General features: G+C 40.9%; 1 protein-coding gene across 2 annotated transcripts in view; it reads left to right on the top strand.

The window, feature by feature from the left end:
- Positions 1-23,634, top strand: part of bahd1 (bromo adjacent homology domain containing 1) — a 41,625-nt gene extending 17,991 nt beyond the window's left edge. Inside the window, exons 1-7 of one of the 2 annotated variants that reach the window (XM_034674255.1) lie at positions 1,293-1,591; positions 9,145-10,923; positions 14,754-15,163; positions 16,134-16,293; positions 16,385-16,464; positions 18,104-18,195; positions 18,417-23,634. In XM_034674255.1, the coding sequence (XP_034530146.1) occupies positions 9,273-10,923; positions 14,754-15,163; positions 16,134-16,293; positions 16,385-16,464; positions 18,104-18,195; positions 18,417-18,609 (2,586 nt within the window). In that variant the 5' untranslated portion in view covers positions 1,293-1,591; positions 9,145-9,272 and the 3' untranslated portion in view covers positions 18,610-23,634. Of the gene's footprint in view, positions 1-1,292; positions 1,592-9,144; positions 10,924-14,753; positions 15,164-16,133; positions 16,294-16,384; positions 16,465-18,103; positions 18,196-18,416 lie in introns of those variants that run through there. The other variant, XM_034674254.1, reaches the window with a different exon arrangement.
- The last annotated feature ends 1,040 nt before the right edge of the window (positions 23,635-24,674 follow it).

The following is a 24,674-nucleotide window of genomic DNA, read 5'->3' on the forward strand; positions in this document are numbered from 1 at the left end:
GGTAGATACATGCTTTTCATTTAAGTGTGTGTATCCATAATTTATGCCACCCCTGCATGAGTCAGTGCCCCATTTGGGCCACCCCTGTCAAAAAAATCCTGACACACCCCTGCAGTTGTAGTCAGCTTTCTATGTATCATCAAACACTACTGAGTGTTTCCTTTTCATCCTGATTGAGAGAAGAGAATGCACTAAATGAGCTCAGTTCAGATGTTTTATATTAATAATGACACAGTGTGTTTTATACACTGCAAGGTAAGAGTTGTGTTGTTTTAAATTGGGAATTGACTGCATTTATCAAACAAATTCCCAGTCTGCTAACACTCTTAAGTGGTTTAACCCTTTTAGACTCATCTGATGGCAGAGGTTGACGAGCAAGCTGCTGATCTGCCCATCAGGATCTAGTCTAAACCTTACACACACTCATTCAGACACCAATGGCTGTGTTTGTAGGAGCACTTTGGGGTTCAGTGTCTCACTCAAGAACACAGACTATGGTCAGAAGCTGGGGATTGAACAAATGATCTCCAGATTGGCTAAACCAAGGATTTCTATTAGATGCCGTCTACCTTCATCAGATTTAAATTTGATTGATTTTATTGGTATTTTTTAAAGTTTACTGGCTATTTACTTTAATGTTGAAAGGATCAAGTCAAATAAAGAGGGAAGAATGGTGGTTTGTTATTGCTTTCAGTCCTCTGACATAAAAAAATCAATGAGAATATTCAGTAAGTGATCTATATCTTTGCTGTAATGCTCATTTATGAGTCGACAATTGATTTTAATGATATTTATGTTGCGGGTGCACTATAGATACGTTTATTATGACAGTTATAGCTATAGCTGAGTTTGTTTTCTAACAATATTTTATTATCTTTGCTTCTGCAGTAGCCTGTTTCTATATTTACTTTTCAAATTTTTCAAAGAGAGTTTACAGATATTTGGCCCTGATGCAGTTTTTGAGGAACTATTTTTCTCTGTGTTTACAGCACACACATTTCTCACTTGTCCTTACTTTCCTTATTTATTTCAGAGTGAAATTCCCTTCTCATTTCCTCCAGTGATAACTTCTTGTTGACTTTATATTTAAAGAGGTGATCTCAGATGGAGGAAGTTTGGTCATTTGTAGTTGGATATTTCTGCTGTAGACACTGCAGGCTTTATATAGAGCCGTACGTGCACTTCAGTGTTAAAGTGAAAGGAAGAAACTACGTGTGCACACACAGCTACAAGAGATTCATGTTTAAAAAAAATAATCCGTGAAATGAGGAGAAATTCCCCGGTGCAGATTGTGGACACAGTTGAGACCCTACTGGAACATGCACCGTGATTTGGCGTGTTGTGGGGATGTCCCGGTGCAGTGTGAATGTGAATGTGAATGCAGGCAGCGCATGAATATTATCTCCAGCATGCCACTTCGGAAGTAGGTCACCGCTCACCGATTTGTTCACCATGTCTCCGGCTACAGTGGGCTGCTCGGTCCGTGGATCGTGCACCAGATCCATTACCCGACCGAGGACCAACTAAGGACTATAGGAACCAAACGAAGCGGGACTATTTCCAATGGATTTGATGTCTGTTTTCCGACAAGGTAAACGCTGAATCGCGAATGTAATCCCCGTCACAGTCGGGGGATGATGATGGGGTCGGTGTGTTGCCTGTTTCGTGCAACTCGCCTGCAACACGAGTAATTGTGATCATATTGATATTAAGGAGCGGATTGATCGAGCACGATATAGGAGGTTTTTGCGGAGGAGCTCTCTCTTTTTTACTTCTCATATCTCAGCCTGCACAGCACTCCTGCTCCGGCATGCTGTCAGATTAACACATCCTCCACCAACACCAACACCACCATGGCCAACTAAAAAGCTCCACTAGGCGAGTCTCCTTCTCCTGCATGCATGCGTTAATCTGCCTTTCTAAAATTGTCTTTTCTGCATGAAGGAGTGGATGCGGGTGTGTTTGCGCCTCAACCTGCATGGAAGTGAATGGAGGTGTTGGGGGTGGAGGATGGTTAGTCATTTACTTCATCCAAAGTGGACTTATTGGTGATATGTGAAGCAACACACACATAAACGTACACACACATAGGCTACACACAGCAGCTCCGAGCTCCTGCCTCGGGGCTTTCTCCCTCATGATGACAGCTCTACACCATGTCCTTGTTCTGAACGAGTGTGTGTGACAGAGAGGAAGCTCAGCCACCTCCTCCTCTGTCTTCAGATCAAACTACAGTCACTTAATGTGCCATCAGAGAGAGGAGTGCATGACACACACTCAGTCATTATTAAGTAGCTTTTATGTGTCAGTTATGCTCCACTTACCTTATATTACAGCATGTGTTATTCTGTAACTCCCTCTGTCATTTTCACAACTGGAGATGGGTCTCATCAGAACCTCCTAACCTCGGGGTCCAGGGGTTCCTGTGTGAAATAAAAGGATGCTGGATTACAGTATTTAAAGGAGAAGGATATATCTCTGGTCAATACAATTCTAGTTATATTTCAAACTTTTCTCCATTTTTAGCTCTACATGTTCAAGATGACAAGATTATTAACCTTCCTGTTATGTTCGTTTCTCTGGAACAGAAATAATGTTCCTGGGTCAATTTGACCAGGGGCATATTCAATTACCCAAAAGTGTCAGAACCCCCAAAAAATCCCAATACACATTTTTTTAATCTAATTTTTGACTCCGTTACTAATCATTTAAATCAAGATCTAGTCCATTTGTGTTCTTTAATTCTCACAGACCGTGGTTCAATGAGGATAGCTCACTTGTTTTTCATTGAAATGAATGTTAAAACTTTTTCAATGTACATTGGAAAGCCCTAAATATAAATACAGTAGTTTAACATGACTTAGATTTCTTTTGATTTATTTTACATTTTGAATTTTTTTTTTTATGAAGTGATGTTGATAAATTAACACGACACCTCTTCTGTCACATGCTGCTCAGATTTTTATGCTGCATTTAGCTGGTGTGAAAAGCATATATTGCCTAAAATAGACTTTAAAAAGGGTCAATTTGACCCGCAACATAACAGGAGGGTTAAAGATAATTAAATGTGTCTTTCTTGCACTCAAAATCAAGTGATATCCCCGTTTCCTTTCTAAATACAGAATAACTTTTCTGTGCTTTCAGCTCATGGAAAACCTAGAACGAGTCTAAACAAAGCACAACATTTCCAAGTGTAGTCAGCAGCACTCTGAGCGTATGTGAGCCGTCATTCCTGCACGCAAGCTTGTTAAACTTACCATACATTTACATGTTGTTGCTCGAAATTGGAATAGGGACTTACATGTTTCAGACTTCAAGAACACAGTCAAAGTTTTAAAGAGGGAACTTTGTATCTCCACCGCAATGTCATGTAACATTTGAAACATTAATGGTTTCCAAACTTAAGTGGATTTTTCTTGTTTTTAAAGTTTCACATGGCTTTCCCCTCTCACAGGGGCGGGTCCAGGGGTTGGCCATGGCCCCCTTGGATTGAGAATGGCCACCCCAAAATCCTGGAAAGTGATGTTGCTATTGTTATTAGCATATATTGACATATATGTTATTTATTACAACTTAATGAATAATGAAACTTGACAGAAATCTTTGGCGTAAGGACTCTATGGGGATCATTTTGTGAGCGTAGGATGTGTGAATTTGGCAGCAGAAGAAATCCCCCTAGAGTCCAGACACTGGTGGTGGTGGTTGATGAATTCCAGGAATTGAAGACTTGCACAGACCAGGTGGAGATGGGGAGGTGGAGGGGTGCGCACCATCAGTGCAAGAAGGAACTAGCTGGAGAGAGAGAGACACATTTAAAAAGACAGCGGAGAGTTGATAGGCTGGCGATAAGGGCGTGCGACTGAGCTATTGGAGCGTGCAGCTGGAAGAGGGTGAGCTATTGAACGAGGGAGAGGAGAGTTAAAAAACTGCAGTGATTCTTTTTATAGTCTTCCTGTCTGAACTTTTGCTAGAGCTACATTTCTTAAAACAGATACTTAAATTCCAACTAAATGACTAGTCCAGAAGTAAGAAAGGACTCAGATAGAAAGTCAGAATTGAGTGGAGTTTATTGAATACGGCTAAGCATGGGATCACTGAGTCTGTAGGTAAATGATGTCAGCCAGTTTGCTGAGTGTGATCACTCGTCATCAACTGGAGCTATAGTTCCTGATTGTGGCAGCGCTGCAGCTCAATTACGGATCAATTCTCTGAAAAGAAACAATGCTCTCTATAATGATCCCATAATTGATATTTGTAAGAGTTGTGACCAGTTTAAAAAATGTATTTTGAGCGTCATTTGAATTCCCTTTTAAAAGGTCAAACAAAAGAGAATGACAGAAAACTCAGAAAAATCAATGTGCATGTGTGTAGAATAAATTTGTTTCATCATCTTGTGATACCTCAAACATCTCTTAAACCCTCGACCACTTTGAAAAAAAAATATTCTAAATCATCTTCTTACATTGTCTTCCACACACTTGTTGGTGTGTTTAAGACTTAACAAGAAAAAAAAATGTAGACGCTATCCAAGTTTTGAGTTATTTCATATACCTCATAAAAAGAATGATAGAAAGGTTGAGTTAAACCAAAAATGAGTGATTCATATGTACATTTTAAAACGTAATGGGGCAACATGGGTGGGGTAGTTCCTTGTGATACATGAAATGCTTTTAAAATGACAGATGTTAAATTGAAAAGCAAATATATATTTTATCCAGGACTATTATCATACACCTTTTTCATAGCTTACATCCAAACATTAGGATTTAAGCAACCTGTGTGTGTGTGTGTGTGTGTGTGTGTGTGTGTGTGTGTGTGTGTGTGTGTGTGTGTGTGTGTGTGTGTGTGTGTGTGTGTGTGTGTGTGTGTGTGCGCGTGTGTGTGTGTGCGCATGTGTGTGTGTGTGCATGGAGCTGTTGATGCTCCTGCTTTACATACTGCTGAGTGCCCCAAAACTGGCAACCTGTTTTAAGCTGATTTACTCTTAAACATGAACAAGTAGGAACATAAATATGACCGCATTGTTATTGTGAAGCTAAAAAAATCCATATTTTAATTTGCTGTGGTCTGTGTGGTGAACATCTTGAAGGGTAAAATAATGATGCTCTTCAGCAAGCCTCTGTCCTTCCACTGTGCATGCTTGTCTTATTGAAATGAAGCAACTTGATTTGATCTCCACAGACAGAAACTCAATGTGAGGCTCCTTCTGTCCTCTTGTTATCTGGAAATTAAATTTCTCTCTCATGGATTGCATTTCACGGTTCACAGAGTCATTGGACAATAAGGGCGGGCTGAGCTACGAGATGGTTTGAAAACGTCTAGGCGGACATTCATGTGTCCACTCTGGAGTCAAACTGGGTTCACTTTGTGGTACGACACAGCCCTTTCGGTACATCATTTCTTAATGTAATGACATAAATGCTGAAATGGAAGGTTGTGTTCAAGATTCAGTGTCAAGGGTCTTTGGCAGGTTTGAGTATTCTCGATGACAGGCAGGAGAAACAGAATAACACTCCTCACCCATCTGCTGGGTGTCATTAATCTTAACAGGGTTATGTTTCCATCCTTTCAAGATGTGCACATGTTGAGATGAAGTTTTACAGGTATTGGAGTGCATCATTAAGCTTTTGATGAAATGTTCTTATTCAGTTCAGAAACAATCATAGCAGAAGTTGAATGCCGTTTTTAACCACATCCTTTCATCTCTTTCTTTTTGAGGAATATTTCTTGACTGCAAATTGTTTTTTAAAAAAAGGGCGGGGGGGGGGCAGTCAATAAGCCATGTCTTGTTCCATCTCTATCATATGATAGTGGCGGCAAACAGGTGTGTAGAAAAGAAACAACAAGGATTAGCTGTATTTTGTTCAAAAGAAAAGACAACATATGGCATGAAAAGATTACACACCCGGAGAGTAATTTAAAGCCTTGTTGCAACGACAAGCCTCTCATTTAAAAACAGCACAACAGACATAACAATGACACTAAAACATGATGAGACTCAATATACAAGGAAAGAGAACATCAGCTAGAACAGCTCACTTTGAAGTCCTCTCCAGGCAGTAGCTGTCATTACAAGCCGAGTTATGTCGTCTGCTGCGGAGATGTTGAAGGGATTTCAGCTTTGGCCTACTTTTCATTACCTTGATAACGGTTGTGTAAATTTGATGGAATGTGAACACATGTTAGGTTGTGAGTTTTGAGAAGCTGCATTTTCATTGTAAACAAAACAAAAAACAACTGCTGCTCCGTCGCTTGTTGACTCAAAGGATTTGACTTGTGAGGAGTTCTAACTGATTTTGAAATAGTCAAACTCTAGAACTAATGCTCTTCAAATTAAATCAGGTCACAGTAATCACATTAGTTATGTCTTTATCCTGAATTTTAGTGCTTGTGTTCGGGAAAGATTTTCCAAAACAAAAACAGAAAAAGCTGATTCGATATTTTGCACTCACCCTGAAAGTTTCTGTATTTGGAACTTTTTTCTATCCAATATTTTGAGGAGTGGAACCGGAGTAGGAGTAGCAAAAATATGTATGTTTTCCTTTGAAGTTAGAGAAACTCGACAACCAGGTCTTTGTCAGGTAAAAGAGCAAAATGGCTACGAACAGGATTTCATGTTTATGCCTGTGTGTAAATGTTTCGCTGCTCTTGAGGACAAAAGAGTTGAACTGTGGGCATACTAACAGTGTTCAGACATTTAGTGGGACTCTGAGGCATGCATCAGGACTGGTACATCATCATCTTTTGGAAGCTAACTAGCAGTACAGAATTATTAATAATTTAATGTTGCTACAAATCAATACATGGCCTCATCACTTTGCATCCTGCAAAAAGTTGTCTTGAACAAAGAAAAGCATAATTAAGAAGATCTGTTTTATTGAATTGCTTTAAAGCTGGGGTTGGTAGTCAGATTTGGAATCACTTTTTGTCATACTGGTTAAAATGATCTTTATGTCCCAATGGCAATCAATACATAATGTGTTCTTAAAAAAGAGTGAAAAAAAGCCGCTATCAACAGCCGGAGTAAATCTGGGAAAACACCAACCAATCCCTGCCATCAGGATCCAAATTATGAAACCAATCAAATCCTGCCCTGCCGTTCTGCCCGACTCCTGCGCGTACATTTCATGTTTGTTTGTGTTTTTAACTTTCACTATAATAATGTTCTGTGTTTTCTTACCGCTGAGTGAGACATGAGTTGACGTAGTACAAAACACAAATGATGTGCTGAGGACCGGTTTTGAATCAGTCACGATGGTCGTGAATCAGCGGCCCTCGTGCATGTGAGTGGGGGTCGTCGTTTTGGAGGAGCTCCGAGGGGAGGGTGGAGTCCTGAGGAAATGATACATTCAAATTCATGCTAGTTTTTCGTGGCTACCAACCCTAGCTTTAACAATAAATTCATGCTTTGGTAAGAGTCACATCTTTAGGACATTGTGCTCATGGGAAATATAGTCTTCACCCTGGAAGTACACTAACAATTTCATCCGAAGGGGTTACCAGAATCAATACAACATGTAATGCTGATTCAGCTGATATATGATTCAATAAGCCCACAAACAGAGCATTTTTGATGAATTCATCTTTAATTTTTAATGCAAAAATGTGAAAACTCTCTTGTTCTAAATCCTCCAGAGTGAGTATTTTTTGTCTTTGTCCTTTAAACATGTCTCTCGTTCAACCTGACGAGCATTCTGCAGTTAAATCAATACTGAGAAGAATAGTCGTTGCAGTGTTCGATTCATTTGTGATTGCAGAAATTCATTTTAATCATGTCACAAAAATTGCACGTGTAAACAAGACCATATCCCAACTTTGGCGTACAAATGAGCAGTCATAAGAGGCAGCTTGTTGAAATATCTGTCTGTGTATTTGGAATGTATTAATGGAAACTGAAATGGGGACTAAATCATTCCAGAGAGAGCGTGTATGATTGTAAAAGCTCAATGAAATTCTCACTGAAGAGTCACTTAATATAAAAAAGCTCCATGTTGACTTAGAACTATGAGGGTCAAGTACCATAATTGTGTTTCAAGGCTGCAGCCAGAACGATGATCCGTCTCTTTATGCTGCACACAGGAGTGTCATCGCGAAAAGGTCAGCGGCGGTTGAATCATCAGGAACTTTAAAGGTTCCTCCTGAGTGAGGCGTTATTTTGTGTCGAGAGAGCACAAAGAGTTTCTGAATTGCAGAGGAATTGTAAAGCTCATTTATGCGTGTTTGACTATAAAGTTGCTGGAGATGCTTTGATGTACTCTGTGGCGGTCTGTTCACATGGAAACTGAAAAGGAGGCTATTGTGTGACGAGTGTTTTTGCCACCAGCTCTTGTGAAATGAGGGCAATTCATGAGTCATTTGATCAGAGTGTTTGTTTTTGTGTCCCCAAAACATCCTTAGAATAACTGTTCATACTTTGGAGTCATTTTGAAAAAGTTTGCCTCCCCGTTTGACCTTGTAGAAATTGAAATATGTAGTCGGATGATTCAGTTTTAGCTGTCTTTTCATGTTTAATCTAATTACCTACTCTTTGGTAAGCCATACTACCACTTACACAGATCAGCTACAGGCTGCAGCTACTGCTAAAATTAAATCAGTGTGGATTTGTGACTTACAGATCAAATCACTTCCAACAGCATCCATAATATCAAACATTGAACACACCACTGAAATGCCTCATCTGTTTCTGCTCTGTGTTTCAGCAGTGAGTGGGTTGTTATGTTGGGCTCCTGGTGGATCGTGTGAGTCATTCACACGCTTCAACATAGGTTCAAGGAGCTGAAAATGGTCGTTATTGATACAAAGGACAAAAAGGAACTGCAGCTACAGTGTGATTAATTCATATAAAATGATCTCGGTGTATAAAAAGAAGAGAAAATGGTTTGGAGTAGAATTGGCTCCAGGCTTGGATGTAATGTGTTCTTTATCCTAGTTTCTCCTCCATCCTGTGTGTGCACTGTGGTCAGGTTGTCTAATTGGACATATTCTCCAGGGAGCTGGAAACTGACAGCAAACCATGTAAAACCAGTCTCTAAATAATGCATCAAAAGATCCTGTCTGTTACATTAAGTCAAGCTTAGATTCTACAGCAGTAAGTCAATGTGTGGCTTGTCTTTTAAAGGAAATGTCTGATCTGTGTCTCCCCAGAGAGCGTATGGACCCAGCTGATGATCCATGATGATGCTCACTGAAGGGTCTCTCTGAGCTCAAACCCACTATTGTCAAACCCTGTGGATGAAAAGGAGGTGGTGGACCTGCTCCCAGTCGCTGAGACCATGGTGAAAGCTGAGGTGAAAGCTCAGCGGAGCCAGCCTGTGAAATGCAGGAAGCCCCAGAAGGAGGCTGGAAGCAAGGAAAAGAGAGGCCGCCCTAAAAAAGACAAAGAGAGAAAGAAGGGGCTGGGAGAAAAGAAAAAGAAGAAAGATAAGAGACAGTGTCCTCGGCGTAGAAGGAAGACCCTGGCATTGGGTAGTGGCGAAGCACTGGACTGTTGTGTCCTGCTCACCCGTCTGGAGGAGAAAGGAGTTGTGGGTAAGCTAATGGATTCACCAAAAGCCAGGAAACAGAAGAGTGAAAAAGTCAAAAAGAAGCAGCACTCCTGCTCCGTTCAAAGAAGGACCAAATCTGGACTGAAGAAAACCTCCACAGGCAATCAGCAAGCACTGGAACCAAAAACCAACCATCTCGACGCCTTACTCATGTTTCCTGCACCTGTTTTTGAGCCTCGCAGGCGGAGGATGGCCTCTCTTAATGCTGAGGCCGTCAACAGCCTGCTACTCTACAAAGAAGACCCTCTCACATCAATTCTCACAAAGAAACGGCAGCCTTCAAACGAAGATCAGGCTACGCACAGTCACGTGAAAGTTGAACACAAAGGTGGAAAAACCAAAAAGGTTCCTCCAGGTGGGAAAGCAGATCCAAAAGAAAGACCTAAAAAACAGAGGCGGTCAACAAAGAAGGCTCAGGAAATTGATTGGTTGGCTTTGTTTGCACCAACACCTCGGCGTCAGGCGGGCCTCACCGCTGCGACACTCCTCAAACTCACCAGTTCTGCGTATGGAACCAAACGACAAAAGAAAACAGAGTCCAAGCCTGGGAGTGATAGTGAGGCAGCTGCTGCGACATCAGATGAGATTAACGGTAAGCCAGTGTGTGGAGGATCAACGCTGACCAAAAAAGAAACACATCCCAAACAAGAGGACCAACTCAAGCACAGAACACAGGGTACAGAGGATCCAGTTCATTCCCAGCTGGGCTCTTCCATCCAGGGCTGCTGTAGTTTATGTAAAAGTGAGACTCTCGATCCAGAGTGGAAGGCCACCACAGGAGGACAGGAGTGTGGCAAGCATCCTATCCACTGTGGCTCCTCACTTGGATTCTCCTTGAAAACAATCAAAGAGGAGCAGGTGGAGACCGAGGTGTCCTCCTGCTACTGCTGCACCCAGGAGAGGTGTGTCGAGTACTGTCACAGACTCGCCCTCTTCCTGGAGGACAAGACCTTCAAGGAACCAGAGGACGGTTCCTTGTCCGAGGTGTTCCACCACCACCATCACCACCATCATCATCATCACCACCATCTACAATCCCCCCACCCAGCATCCATAACCATTAGCCCGCACACATACACCTGTTTTCCAGGCTACTACGTCCATTTCAGCCACCCAGAGGCCTCCCCCTCTCCGATTCCACCCCTCGCTTTGTGCCCCAGGAGCGGCAAGAGGCCCAAGTTGCTCCCCAGCACGGGTCCAAAGCCCTCAGGGATCACCCACCCAGTGTACTGCTGCACCTCAGTGGAGACATGCTACACAGAGCCCTGCAGGATCAACGGTTACCCGGCCTACACCAATCTGATTCCAGCCATCACCAGAGGAGGGCGTTCCTTTAACCCTGCAGACTGCACCAAATGTAACCACAGCATCAAAAGAGGTAAGATTGACATCACTAGGTTCACTTTTTATCATCCTCAGGTGGTGTGTCAGAGTTTGTTGTTTGAGAGCCCTGTTAATGCACTTTTTATGTCCTGTTTGTTATGAAGTTACAAGACTGAGAGCTTCCTTAAGAGCCTCAGATGTAAGGCTGAATGACAGCAGCGTGTCCATCTTCTCTTAGAATTTTGCAGGATCAAAGGATGTAGGGTTTTTTGGAGCTTTCAGCTTACACAGTTTACGTTACATTGCATGCAGTGTGAAAAATGCTTAAAAAGCGTGGGTGGAGGGAAGGGGCAGGATTACAGGGGTGTAGCCAGACTTTTTTTTTTGCTGGGATGCCATCAGCCTGCAGATAGGTGAGGTGGCCCAACCAGAGAACTTACTTAAGCTGACGTGGCATGAAGTTTGCTTGCACACAGATACACATAAATGAATAACATGTATGTACCCTTAGTAGGGCTGTCAAAATTGCTCCAAAATGACGTTCAAAGAATATTCCCTCTAAAAAAACCCACAGGTTTGAACCATTCAAATATCTATATTTGCGCAAAATGTCAATAACAGGTGGACAAACTAATACAAGGAGACATAACTACTTGTATAGGTATTTTTATTTCAGATTTAACATGCCTAAAACATACCTACACCTACATTTCTCTCTGTCATCTGCTTCACACTGTGCATGTGCAACTCCTGTGACCTGTCCCTGATACGTCATGCAGTGCGCCCACTCGCAAAGCAGCCACCAATGTGGTTTTTTTTTCCACAGTCGAATATTAATTTTTTCACAATCGAATGTCCGTTGTTTTTTTATATATTCGAATATATATTCAAATTTAGAATATTCGTTGACGAAGAAAATACTACTAGCAGTCTTTGATGAGACAAACCAAATTGATGTTAAACAAACGTCCCATCTCTGTTAAGGCAAAAAGCGAATCGTAGTTTAGGGTTAGGATAGTTTAAGACTTTAGGGTGACACCCGGGATAGCCAATGAGATTCCAAGGGGGGCCTATGTGACACCTGGCATCCTCTAAGGACACACCCTTGCAAGGTTCTGGCAATTGTTTGCACAATCTTGTTTAAATTGATGTAGTATGAAAACAAAATATGATATAATTAGTTACAAACCTCAATAACCTTTAATATTTACAGATTTTATGACTATCAAGTGTTTGATGGTACTTAAGAAATGAACTCACAATAAGCTACCATGTTGGCCAGTTACTTCTGCTGCCATTTTTCAGATGAAGTGAAGTGAAAATTAAAAACAAGCAGTGTTAGTCCTCTATGTCAGTTCCTAAAAATCAGTTGTTAGCATCTGCCCTTTTTGAAAAATGGGTGATTTTATGGTGAATTGTAACGGTTTGCACACCATAGAGTTCAACGCAAAAGACCAGTGTCATGTAGGACTGATTAAAAGGTTACTCCAGCTATTTAATGTTGTGTAGTGACATTATCAGAGTTATTTCCTCCACTCCCTGCAGAGCCATAAAAGAAATAGAGCCATTTTAACAGGCTGAGTAACACTCCTAACAAGGAAACAGAAGTTCATGTGTAAAATCACTGGCCCCTTTCACTATGACAGAAGGATTTGGTGATAAGTTTAAGTATTAATTATAACAGAGCAGACTGTAGTTATTAGCTTTTTTATATCCAGTGTCCCCCCCTAATCCGGCTGCCAAAGCAGAACAATGTGCTGAGAATAGCTATTATGTCAGCCGTTTTTAAGCTCCCAATTTAGAATGTCACTTGAGTGGGAAGTCACAAAAATATCAGATACAGGCCGAGACCTCTTTTGTCTAAGTTTGAATGCAGACTATTGGGCAGTGAATACGAGGCCTTTGCAGCTGAAACCTAATGAGCTGATTATTTGAGCTCATGTGTCAGCAGTTATTTGCTGTTTGAGTTTGAGTCACAAATGTGAGCCAGAGCAGGAAAACTCTTTGTGATGCCTGTAGTTTAACACACAAGCACAAAGTGTGCGTGCGTATGGTAAAAACATCTGAGACCATCCTCTGAAAACACTAATTACACATGAGAACACACCAGTATGCTGCTGCACACTGCTCAGTTTTCTGTGGTCTCCAGCACACAAACAAGGTCAGGCTGTGATGATTGACCTTTTCATTTGAGAGAAAATCAAGCTTCATCTCAGTGGAAATCTTCAGTTTGATTTTTATTACATGCGCTTTTTAAGGGGAGACTTTTCACCAAGTTACAACAGGAATGTTTCGTGTGTAAACAATAAAAGAATGAAGGTTGAAATTAATTTGACTTTTTATTCAGGTGCACATTCCCTCTGCACATTTTGAAATGTTTTCTTTGGCTGAACGCAGCCCTGTTATTATGCATGTTGTAATAAATCAGACTCCTCATCGTCACACCTGTAGTGAAAAGGCCAGAGCTGCACCCACACATATGTTAGCCCCGTGCTGCGTGATTAGACCCTTTCTCTGGACTGAGTGGGCAGTAACATTTAAAAATGTTGAATAACATTATCCTCAATCTGTAGTTCATCTTGTAGCACCTGTTGAGGTGAAACACTCACTTACTCCTGTGACCTCGTGTGATTCCACCAAAGAGCCACCTGAGCAGGGCTGTAATTAGTGTGACTGAAAACACCTGTGTGGGTGTGCTGATGCAACACAATAATGAAGTCATGATGAAGCAACGTTTCTGTACAGCAGTAAATGTGTTCCAATCAAGAGGGTCAGTTGTGCGTTGTAAACTTTTCACTCACACAGGCAGAGTTCACTTTCCTCCTTGACTTTTATAAAAATATAAAATGAATTATTGCACAGTTTAAATGTATAAATCAGAAGCTGAATTCAAAACAGTCAAACACACTTTCGTACATCCAGCACATAAGGGGCTTTGCTATTAGTCTGGAACAATCTCAGAACCCATCAGCTAGCATTTGAGGAGAACTAAGCTTCCTCGAGACCCAGCTTACTTTCGGGGCTTCTGGTGCAGCCAACTCTTAAAGATAACAAAGGGGACAACTAATCTCTGACTTACAAACAAAAAAACCTGAGCATTCTGGTAGAAAAATCTGGTCTTGCACCCAAAGATTCTGCATGTTTGTGCAGACACTATTAATATAGATTAGACTGGTAGGACCCCTTGAATTGATTTGCATTTTGGAATAGAAAAGGCAGTATCAGCATTGATTCCTGTGTTCCTCACTGTATAGCTTTCTTTTTTGACTTTGTCCCCTTTGTCTGTTAATTTCCGGCACGCTGGAGCTCCAGTGCACCATGAAATGCAGATTTAAGTGACAGTGATGGCTTTAATTGACACTTTATGACCTCATTTGGCAACAGCTTGAATGTAGTTTGTGATTAATTGACATGCTGTTCGAAAGTGTATTCATGTTGTGATTGGTTGAGATAAAAGGAAAACCAAGGAGCCTAAAGCTGAAATGTATGTGTTTTTGAAAGAGTAAATGAAGGCTACTGATGGTGTTGATTAAATTGATCATTAATTCCCCCTAAAGTCGTCACAACAACAGTGTCATGGGAGTGCTTACTACCTGCTATTTCACACAGTTAGTGGTGGTGTTTTTGACTTTCGGCTTCATAGAGATTTCTATTGTTTGTGTGTGTGAGTGTGTGCGTGTGTGTGTATACACGTGTGAGGGGCTGTTAAAGGCTATAATTGACCTTAATTGAGGCTCTGTTTGTTTTTTCTGCTGCTTCAGCGGAACTAATAACAGCCGGGTGTCATTGGTGTCTCTATTATGTAACCTTGTTAAATGTTGTTGATCACTGAAGCTGCTGTCACTCTACTTCATTATCTTTTTTTTTTTTTTGTTCCGTCCTCAGACGATTATCCATCAACCCCCGGCAACCATCACAGCCCCTCCTCCATCCCCATCTGTCCCAGCCCCCGAACCCTCACTGGCTGCCCCATTCCCAGCGTGCCTCCAGCCGGCCAATCAGTGCCCCACATCCAGACTCCTCTGTCCGACCCCAGCCAACCACAGCCTCCTCTGCAGGTGGCGAAGGAGTGTCCCCAGAGTGCCAAGTCGCCCAGCGGGTCCAGGTCTGGCGCGCGTGGCACCAGCAGCATCAGCTCTTCTGTCTGCCCTCTCAACAGGGACAAGAAACAGAAGCTCAGCCCTGCCAGCGTCGGAGGGCGATCAGTTGCCAAGCAGGCGAAGAACAGACGCCAAAAAAGCACCAACGGCTGGCAGCCAGTTGGCGTGCCCTTTCAGAAGGAGGTTTTCTCTGTGGTACGTAGAGAAAGTCATGCTGGGGCTTTGTGATGAGGACATGATGATGCTGCTTTTAATTAAATGGGGTGTAAATTCCCCAGACTGACCAAAGAGAGTTAAACATTTAGATTTTTAACAATTGCATCATTATCACACAAGCTCATCTACTCTATTGTTTCTTCATAACACTTGACTATTCATATTTCTGTTGAGACAAAGAGTTTGTTTAACTGTCCATAGCCACACAGCAGCCACTTTTCTATGATGTCATGATCATATAGGACCAAGCGGCAACCTCCCGTCTAAAAATATGAGTCAAATTCAGAAGTGTTAAAAACTGCAGTTCATCGAGGATCCACTTGAGGCTGATCCTGGAAGTACCGGAAACCACATACACACCAATTCAAAAAAGCTGATCTTTACAGCAGAAATAAACATGTTTCCAGCCTGGTTCAAAACAGGAGTGTAGTCTGGATAGCTCATTTCTTGATCGGCACACACTGTAGGGGGAGTGAATTTTTTTGTAACGCGGCAATTTTGAAGATATTAAGATTACGAGTCTTCCAATGAGAGGCACAGCTGACTTGATTGACAGGCGGGAACACTGTAGCTGTTGGCGAGGAGGCTCAAAGCCCGCCTCTTTACAGCACAATCGCTCGACAGCAGCAATATGGCTGCCGCCGACTATTGATCTCAAAACAGCGCTTCAGAAACGGATGGGTGACGTCACGGATACTGCGTCCATATTTTATACAGTCTATGGTTCTGTTTCTTTTTGTATCTAGAGGTGGTGAAGTGATAACGATTGTCAGGTAGTCTGAAGTCACCCAAATTACAACCTGGAGTACATTGGTATGACATTTTGACATTATTTAGCCGCCCCACTCCAAACATGACATCAGAGGAAAATGGCAGCTTTCACCCCACAGCCTCTCACACCTTACCAGTATGAGTCTGTCTGAAGTGTCAGTGTTTCCTGTGTTCTCAGGGAGAGGAGGCCATGGTGCTGAGGAGGTGTTACGAGGGAGTCCAGAGGGACGGGGATCTGATTCGGGTCAGAGACACTGTTCTGCTGAAATCTGGACCAAGGAAGAAGACTCTGCCATACGTGGCAAAGATCTCAGCTCTGTGGGAAGAGCCAGAGTCAGGTGGGACATGTGATGCACACTCCATGTCCTCACAGCACAAGAGATAACTTAAGGAGAACTTGATTCACCTATGTGTTTTTTACCTCTACAGGAGAGCTGATGATGAGTCTGTTTTGGTACTACCGTCCAGAGCACACACAGGGGGGACGCAACCCTAGTATGAATTGTGAGGTGAGTCACAAATTTTTATGTTGCATAAAATCCTAGTTTGAGCATGTCAAAATCGTATACCTCTACCCTTAACTTAAACATAGCTTTAATGAGTCATGTACTAAAAGTTTGTATTAGCAAGGAGAAGCAAGGTATAATAAACTGTATTCAATGAGTCCGATATCTCATGTTCCCTTTTTACACATCTCTGATTACGATAACATAACCTTGAGCTAAACTTGTTTTTAAAATTGGCAGACAACATAGATGATACAGCAAAAGATTCTTAAAAACACCAAACCAAAAAATGAATTGATCCTACTCACAAGTTTTGTGTATCCAAAACCAAGTTTAGCCCATTCCTCCAGGTTTTTAACCTCTATTGTTTCCCAACAATGAGCCACACAGCTGTACTGGGTGACACATCCACTCATTATCATAAACACTGCCTCTACAGTTTATTTTGAGTCGATCCCACACAAACAAGCCTGCTGCTGTAAGTACTCTCTGCTAGAGCAGCAGAGATGTATTAATCCACAGCTGAAAATAGTCCCCAACAAATATCCTATTTATGCTTTTTTATGAATAAAGACTGAAACCCCGCACCTCCTACAGTACTCCTCATTTCCTCCCAAATTAAACTTCTTTGTGACATGTTTTTTCAAAGATTTGCATCTTAAATAGGGATGGATGGGTCTCTTGCTAGATGCCACCCTGCACTGTTGATTTTGGACTTTCTCTGAGCTTTGTTGACATGAAAAATAGATGGCTATAAAAAAATGAAAAATGTATTTGCTTAATTCCTCTCTTCCAACAAAATACTTTTCAGCCTTCTCCAAGTTAGTTCTGCCTTTCATTTCCCATTCCCATTTGTGGACCGACTTTGCATCAAAATGAGAATATTATAATTCAAGAGAGGACTTCTGAGAGTTTGGCCAAACCTCAAACTGAAAATGTGTTTCAAAGAGCTGACAGTGAATGAGCAAACACACACAAACACACATGTGCTGGAGCAGCTTCTGTTTTTCTTGCTTCCTGTTGTCAGTAATATCCCAGAGGAACATGCTGCACTTTATTAAATCTCCAGAAACAATAAACCACATGAAGTCTGTCATTTGTCTGCTGCTAACAAACAACAGACACATCAGAGCAGCAGTGTGAGAGAAGAAACAGCGCTTAGAGGAAGAAATGAAACGTCTTTATCCTTTGAATTTTTTTTTTACATCTGGAAGTGAAGGTTAGACAGAGGTGCCTGAGTCAAAGGCAGTGGATGTGTTGTTTTTTAAAGTCCTTGTAGATATGAGCAGATTGTGCAGATCAAATATTGATAGTTTAGCTGCATTTTCTCCAAAAGTACCTTTTGCTTTTTAGTACTAGTAGCAACTTCTCAAAGGACTAAGAGGTTCCTCTGTCCCTTTGTTTCGAAAGACCATAAAAGTAAGATAGGTTCTTTCGGACTCAACTTTTCTGTAATATTCAGCGCTGCAACTACAGACCCTGTACTTTGGGTGCCCTTTTTAGGCAGAGATATACTTTATTTAGAGCCTTGTCCCTTCCTTTAAAGTCCTAGTCTCTGGGAAAAGTTCCCACAGCTTATTTGGAAGATAGTTTTTTGAGATTTGGGCTACCTCAAGACTAAACACAGCTTTTCCTCTTCCAGAATGAGATCTTTGCGTCTCGTCACCAGGATGTGAACAGTGTGGCCTGTATTGAAGACAAATGCTATGTCCTAACATTGGCACAGTATTGCCGGTAAGAAAAAAAGCTTCTGGTTGCTTTAGAAGAATAAATATTTCTTGCATGAAACTTGTTGCTGTTGAAACTCTTGGACGGTCCTGCTTCATTCATTGGATTAAAATGCATGATGTTTAACTTACAAAGCAGGCAGACGATTTGAAGCTTCAAAGAAACATATTGTTTTGCAGAGAATTATAAGGGTTGAGTTTGATTTCCTGTATTTGCGCTTCCTCCAGATTTTGTGCCTTGGTAAAACGCCGTAGGGAGGGTGTACACGACAGTGCCGCCTCCCTCCTGGTGCCACCCGTTGTTGGCAACACCATGCCCACCCACCACTGTGTGCCCGAAGACGTCGACCCCGAGCTGGTGTTTTTCTGTCGACACGTCTATGACTTCCGCTACGGACGCCTCCTCAAAAACCTGCAGTAGCATCTGACAGGACATGACACGTAACACATTGAGACGTGAGGCTATGTTACCTTGGTTTCATCCTCCACAACATTAACTTGCTACAAACCGATGGACTGCCTGTGTGAGAGGAACTGGAAGATTAGGATGAAGGATTAAGAGATTAACTCATTTTTGTTTTGAAAGTTCTTGTTCACACTTCCATGCCACACATTTATTCAGTGAGGGTAATGGTCTGACATATTGTAAAAGGATTAATATGGGGATGTAAATGTTTTTTTTTCATACATGGCTCTCTGGTGTCGTAGCAGCTGTGTGAAGAACCTTGCACCTACTCTGCTGTAGAAAACGCTACTGTAGCTCTTAGAAATGTGACATATGATAGATATGGACAGAAGTTGGTGTTACATATGAATTATGTCACCGTTGGTGTTACATATGAATTATGTCACCGTCAGTGTGACAGATTTCTGGCACATATGTGTCTCAATGAAATGCTATTGAAGAAAATTTGAGGTGGTGCCCCGTTTGTCCTTGAAAAGAGAGGAACAAAAATGTCTCAGAGGCTTATGACATTACGCAACTTTGTCAATATGTCGATCGTGACGTAAAACATGGTTTTCTAGAAGCCAGTTGAATTTGAAGAATTGTACTTTATAATGAAATCACTGATACCACTCTCACGTCTGTTTGGCAAATATAAAGCTACATCAATGTCAGCTGTTTGTAAGCTTATCTTAGCTTAGCTTAAACACTGGAAACAGGAGGAAACAATTAGCCTGTGTGTTGCCTGTACATGGTTAACTTTTTCCTGAGCTAGCTGTTGTTGTGCGTTTTGGTCAGAGCAAAGCTAGCTGTTGATTTTGTTTCCTTTGTTAATGCTAAAATAAGCTAGCTAGCAAACATAGATAAGCTGTTCCTGCCGTTGTTGTTTCAGAGAACACAACTTCAGTGTTTGACAGAACTTTAAATAATAAAATTAACATTCATCGGTAGCGATAAACTGACACCTTGACATTTTGTTAGTTATGCTAGTTTTGACGAAGCAGCAACCTACAGTCTAAATATGAGTCCAATGCGTAAGTGCTAAAAACTGCAGTTCATCGAGGATCCTCTTGAGGCTGGCTCCAGAAGTACCGTAAAAACCACACACACCCCAATTTAAAAAAGCCGATCTTTACAGCAGAAATAAACATGTTTACAGCCTGGTACAAAAACAAGTGTAGTCTGGATAGCTCATTTCGCGATCGGCACACACTGTACAGGGGGGGTGAATTTTTTTCTAATGGGGCAATTTTGAAGATATTGAGATTACGAGTCTTCCAATGAGAGGCACAGCTGACTTGATTGACAGGCGGGAACACTGTAGCTGTTGGCGAGGAGGCTCAAAGCCCGCCTCTTTACGTCACAATCGCTAGACAGCAGCACTATGGCTGCCGCTGCCGATTGTCCTCAAAACAGCGCTTCAGAAACAGAATGGTGACGTCCCGGGCACTACGTCCATTATTTATACAGTCTATGGTTTTGACTTAAATTGCAGTCTATGCTAGCACCACATAAAGATAAATGACCCAAAACCAGGTGAGGGTTGCATTTTTTTTTTGCAAGCTGGGTATTTGGTTTTCTGTTCAACTTCCCTTGAGTTCCATATTTCCTGAAAGTCATGACAGTGGTATCAGTGTTCACGTCAAAATCTTGGAGATCATGCAAAATAGCGAACTCAAGTTCTCTAATTTAATATTTTTCTTTTGTTATAATCATGACTGACTGCCCTGAGCACTCACCAGATTTCCCTCTAAACTTCCTGATCTGAAATATTAACTAAGTTATCTTTTTTCTATACCACTGATTGATTACACAGAAAACCATGATATGTGAAAATTCTATGGCTCAATCTCATGAGAGTTTCCAGGATGGTTATAGCTTTCATGTCATATCTGTTGCTCTGAAATCCACTTTTGTGCTGATTTTCTTAATGTACAACAGAACTGCACTCTGTAAAGAAAGCACAGTTCAGTTAGCTTGATGTCGCAGTGTGAAGATGTCCAATGAGCTGAGCATTGAGGGGATTTTTGTTATGCCAATTCTTATGAGTGTTTTACTTTCTCAGAGCTGTTTGCCAGAGGTGTGATTTGACTCTGGTGTCAGCTGACTGTATATTTGCATTTATATTTCTGGATAAGTGTCTGTTTAGGCAGATGGCATCAGTTAGTCACTTATATTCTTGTTTGTTCACCAATGAGATGGTGAGTAATGTATTGAGTGTAGCATTTAGAACCGTGATGATGATTCATTCCTATGTTGGAGAGAAAATATGTATTTATTTCTGTACTGAGATGAAAATATAATTTATTTTCAGAAGATGATTTTAAAGAATAGAGTTTTAGATGAGTGGCTTTCATTCCTTAATAGAAAGGAGGTTAAAGATGTCTTTCCTTAGCTGCACTGTCTCTGATGAAAGTGTGTGAGTCATCCGCAGTAGTATTTCTGTGACTGCTTGAGCTCTCTTGCCCAAAACAAACCTGCTAGATGTGCTGAGGTCTTGAAGTCCTCTGGGTGGATATGAGGACACGTTTGGATTATTTTGAAGGATCTCAGATACAGTTTTGAAGTACACCTGCCAACATGTGATCAGAGATGCTTACCTTGCAGGACCAAAACGCACCTTTGCCGTTCCCAGCTTCCTGTCATTCTCCTTCCACTTCTCCTCAGATGATGATGCTTTGCCTATACACCTTTAAATGCTGAATGCAACAATGATTTAAAGTCACCTTGCCACTAGCCTGTGCCCTTTATCTTGCTGCCTTAGAGAACATTCCCAGCCTTTCATTTAGAAATGTGTACCGAAATCAGCCTGGAGAAATGAAGCTTTTTAGTCTGCTGATTGTGATTCCTAGAAACATGAGATGCATCTCATGTTCATCGCTTTCATTTGATCTTATGGGACATGATAGACAAAACTGAATCTTTATCCAACACTTTTATTTTGAAAACTGTTTACCATAGCTCGAAATTGAACACCAAACAACTAACACTTTGTAACAGATAAGCTTAGCTTCAGTGGCATGTCCAGGGGGGTAGCCAGGGGTGGCATGGGACTCCCTTAAAATCTGAGGGGCAGCCCCAGGTGCCACAACGTCTTCAATTTTGATTGGCTATTTGCCTAGTCAGGGGCAGGACTTTGTTAAAATCAACTATTTTGACTACTTTGTCTGCTAGTAGCGTTCTTTTCATTTAAATTTAGCATATTTTTCTTTTGTTGATACTTAGTTTATTTTTCTATCGCACATCTGTTTTATTAGACATATGTGAAGAAGCATTAGTCCACCAAAAACTGCAAGCATGCTGCACATTGTCTTAAGGTGAAAGATACTTTCATGGGCAATGTTTACCAAGGTTGACAGTTAATTTATTGAAAGCAGCTTGCAATTAGTTTTTAAAGTTATTTTGACGTCTTCTTTCTGAATATATCAAGGGTTTATGTCAAGAGGGTTTATTTGTCAACATTCTCTTGTGTTATTTTACAAGTTAAACATTGAAAAACAGGAATATAACATCTGTATGATACTTCAATATCAGCTGTCGAAGCGGATATTATCAGTAGTGACAGAAAGTGTCAATAAGTGCTGTTTATTCATGTCATGTTAATGCCACCCCTACATAATTTAGGGCCTCAGTTTAGCCAGCCGGTCAAAAACTTCATATTGTGTCAAAATATTCACAAAGGTTTTATGAGGGAAAAAGAAAAACACAATTTGACAAACTTCCTTTAGGCACAGCTTTCTTGAAAAGCTCTAAAGTGTTTGATACCACAGCATGTAGGTGGTACACTAAGTCATATTTTGGTTAACCGACAGTTAACTATAATTTCTGGACTTTTGCATAGACAGAAAAATATTCATAATTTAAAAATCGCTTCATGTTTATCTGCCTTCACGCTTCTGACCTCTTTGGCTCCAAGCGCTGTGCTACATAAAGTAAGGAAACAACAAACCACTTCAGACATCCTCACATGCACTGGGGCAAAGATCTGGTAGTCAAAAGATGGATTTTGGGTGGAGTATCTCTTTACAATAGTCACATCCTGTGTGCTATTGCTTTACGCCCATTACTAATAATTTTGCTCTGCAAGATTAAATCTCATTATAGTTCATGAATGGATCCATATTTGTTTTAAGAAATAATATTTGTTTAAATGAATTAGGTTAGAATTCTAAGCTATCCTTTCATTGCAATCATCCCAAAGTCCAAAGTCTTTGAACAGTAATGTGACTGAATAATCTCTTTAAATAACACAGCACAATACAACAAAGCAGAATATGGTAAACCTAATTTGGTGTGATTTGGTTCTGTAATTATAAATCCCAGTAGGTGTTGTGGATCAACCACACACAGCTCATATGACGGCCTCAGGAATCACTCAGCAGACTAATTATGTTTAATCAGGATGTGTGGTAATTATGTCTTAATTGGTCCTCTGTGCCTGTTCCCATCAACCCATCTTTATTCCAGGCTTTTTCCATAAAGAGAAAGACGAGCAGTCACTGTTGTTTGAACTCACCTTCCAAATGCCTTTCATTTTTCTCAGATGACGCCAGTCTGATCTTGTATCACCACAAAGAAACGTTTGCACCAAAAAGTGACGAGGTGGGGAGAGTGTTGAAGTAAACATTTCATCATCCCCAGGTGTACAGAATCCTAAACTCTGGTTCTTCTGATGTGAATTTCTGTTCTTATTCTTTGCATGGCGTTTTTGGAAATATCTCGGAAATATTAATCACAGCACAGATTATTTGTATGGTTTCAAATGGACCTCTGTAATATAAGAAAAGTATTTAATTGTAATAAATAATATATGAGTTTGAACATGTGTTGGGTAGATTTCTTTGTGAAATAGAGCTGTAGTAATGAATGTTGCCCACATGATGGCTCACTCAACCAATGTTTTATATCTGGTTTGATCAGACATGTTTATGACAGTGAGCAGAGCACTGATATATCAAATTTAAATTATTTATACCAGTGCGTTGAATATTGTATAAAATAAATGCCCATTTTTCTTCAAGTTTTATTTTTTGTTGGACATTTTCTTACTTTATTGGATAGACAACTGAAGACAGACGGGAAATTTGGGAGGTAGAGAGTAGGGAAGGACATGCAGTACATGGTTAAGACCAGGAGTTGAACCTGCAACCGCCGCAACGAGGACTATAGCCTCTGTATATGGGGCACGTGCTTAGAACGCTAGGCCAACGGCACCCCAAAGACAATTAATTGTGACTGTTGGCTGACAAGCTTGCAGAATGTTTGAGATAACATGTTTTATCCACAACACAGACTGAATGAGATTTATCAAGCTCCTCCGTAACCATGAACAAATCATTTGAATGAATCAGTTCTCACAATGTCTCAATTAGACAGTCATGTGTCTAAATTGTCATTTGTAGCATCTGCCGTTACAAAAGTTAAACAATGTCAAAATGAAAGGCAACCCAAAAACAACGTACTGCTGCATGAAATAGTCTGAATTTCAAAATATAAATTTAATTAGTAGGCTATATATCAGAAAAAGGTAAAAAGATAAAATTCCTCAATAGGGGGTCGGTTTGTCCTCGAGGTTAAGTCTTGCACCTCATATACTGAAGTCCTGGTCCTCCTCAGCCCAAGCTTGAGTCCAACCTGCGGCCCCTTTCTCGCCTGCCACTCCCTGCTCTCTCTCCTGGTTTCCTGCTCTATCCGCTGCTCTCTCCTCTCCGAATAAAAGGTCTAAAAGTTTAAAAATATAACTTTAAAAAATCCCAATTCATCAACAACTTAATATATATATGATGTGTAAAATGATTTATCTCTTTGTTGCCTCAAGCCTTCCTTCTTGTGTCTGCTTCTTAAATGCATCCCTGTCTTTCCACCTGGCATGATTATGATCCCATTAAGCTGTTGCTCTGTGTATAATGACAGAAAATATGACTGAGAGCATCCTCACTGCAGACATCATAAATCACCCAACACCAACAATCAGGACTCTGATGAATATGTATGAGGCCTTTGGCACCACTTGATCTGGTTATGAGGTTTATGAAACAGAT

This window comes from Notolabrus celidotus, chromosome 22 (assembly GCF_009762535.1).
Source record: "Notolabrus celidotus isolate fNotCel1 chromosome 22, fNotCel1.pri, whole genome shotgun sequence".
NCBI lineage: Eukaryota > Metazoa > Chordata > Actinopteri > Labriformes > Labridae > Notolabrus > Notolabrus celidotus.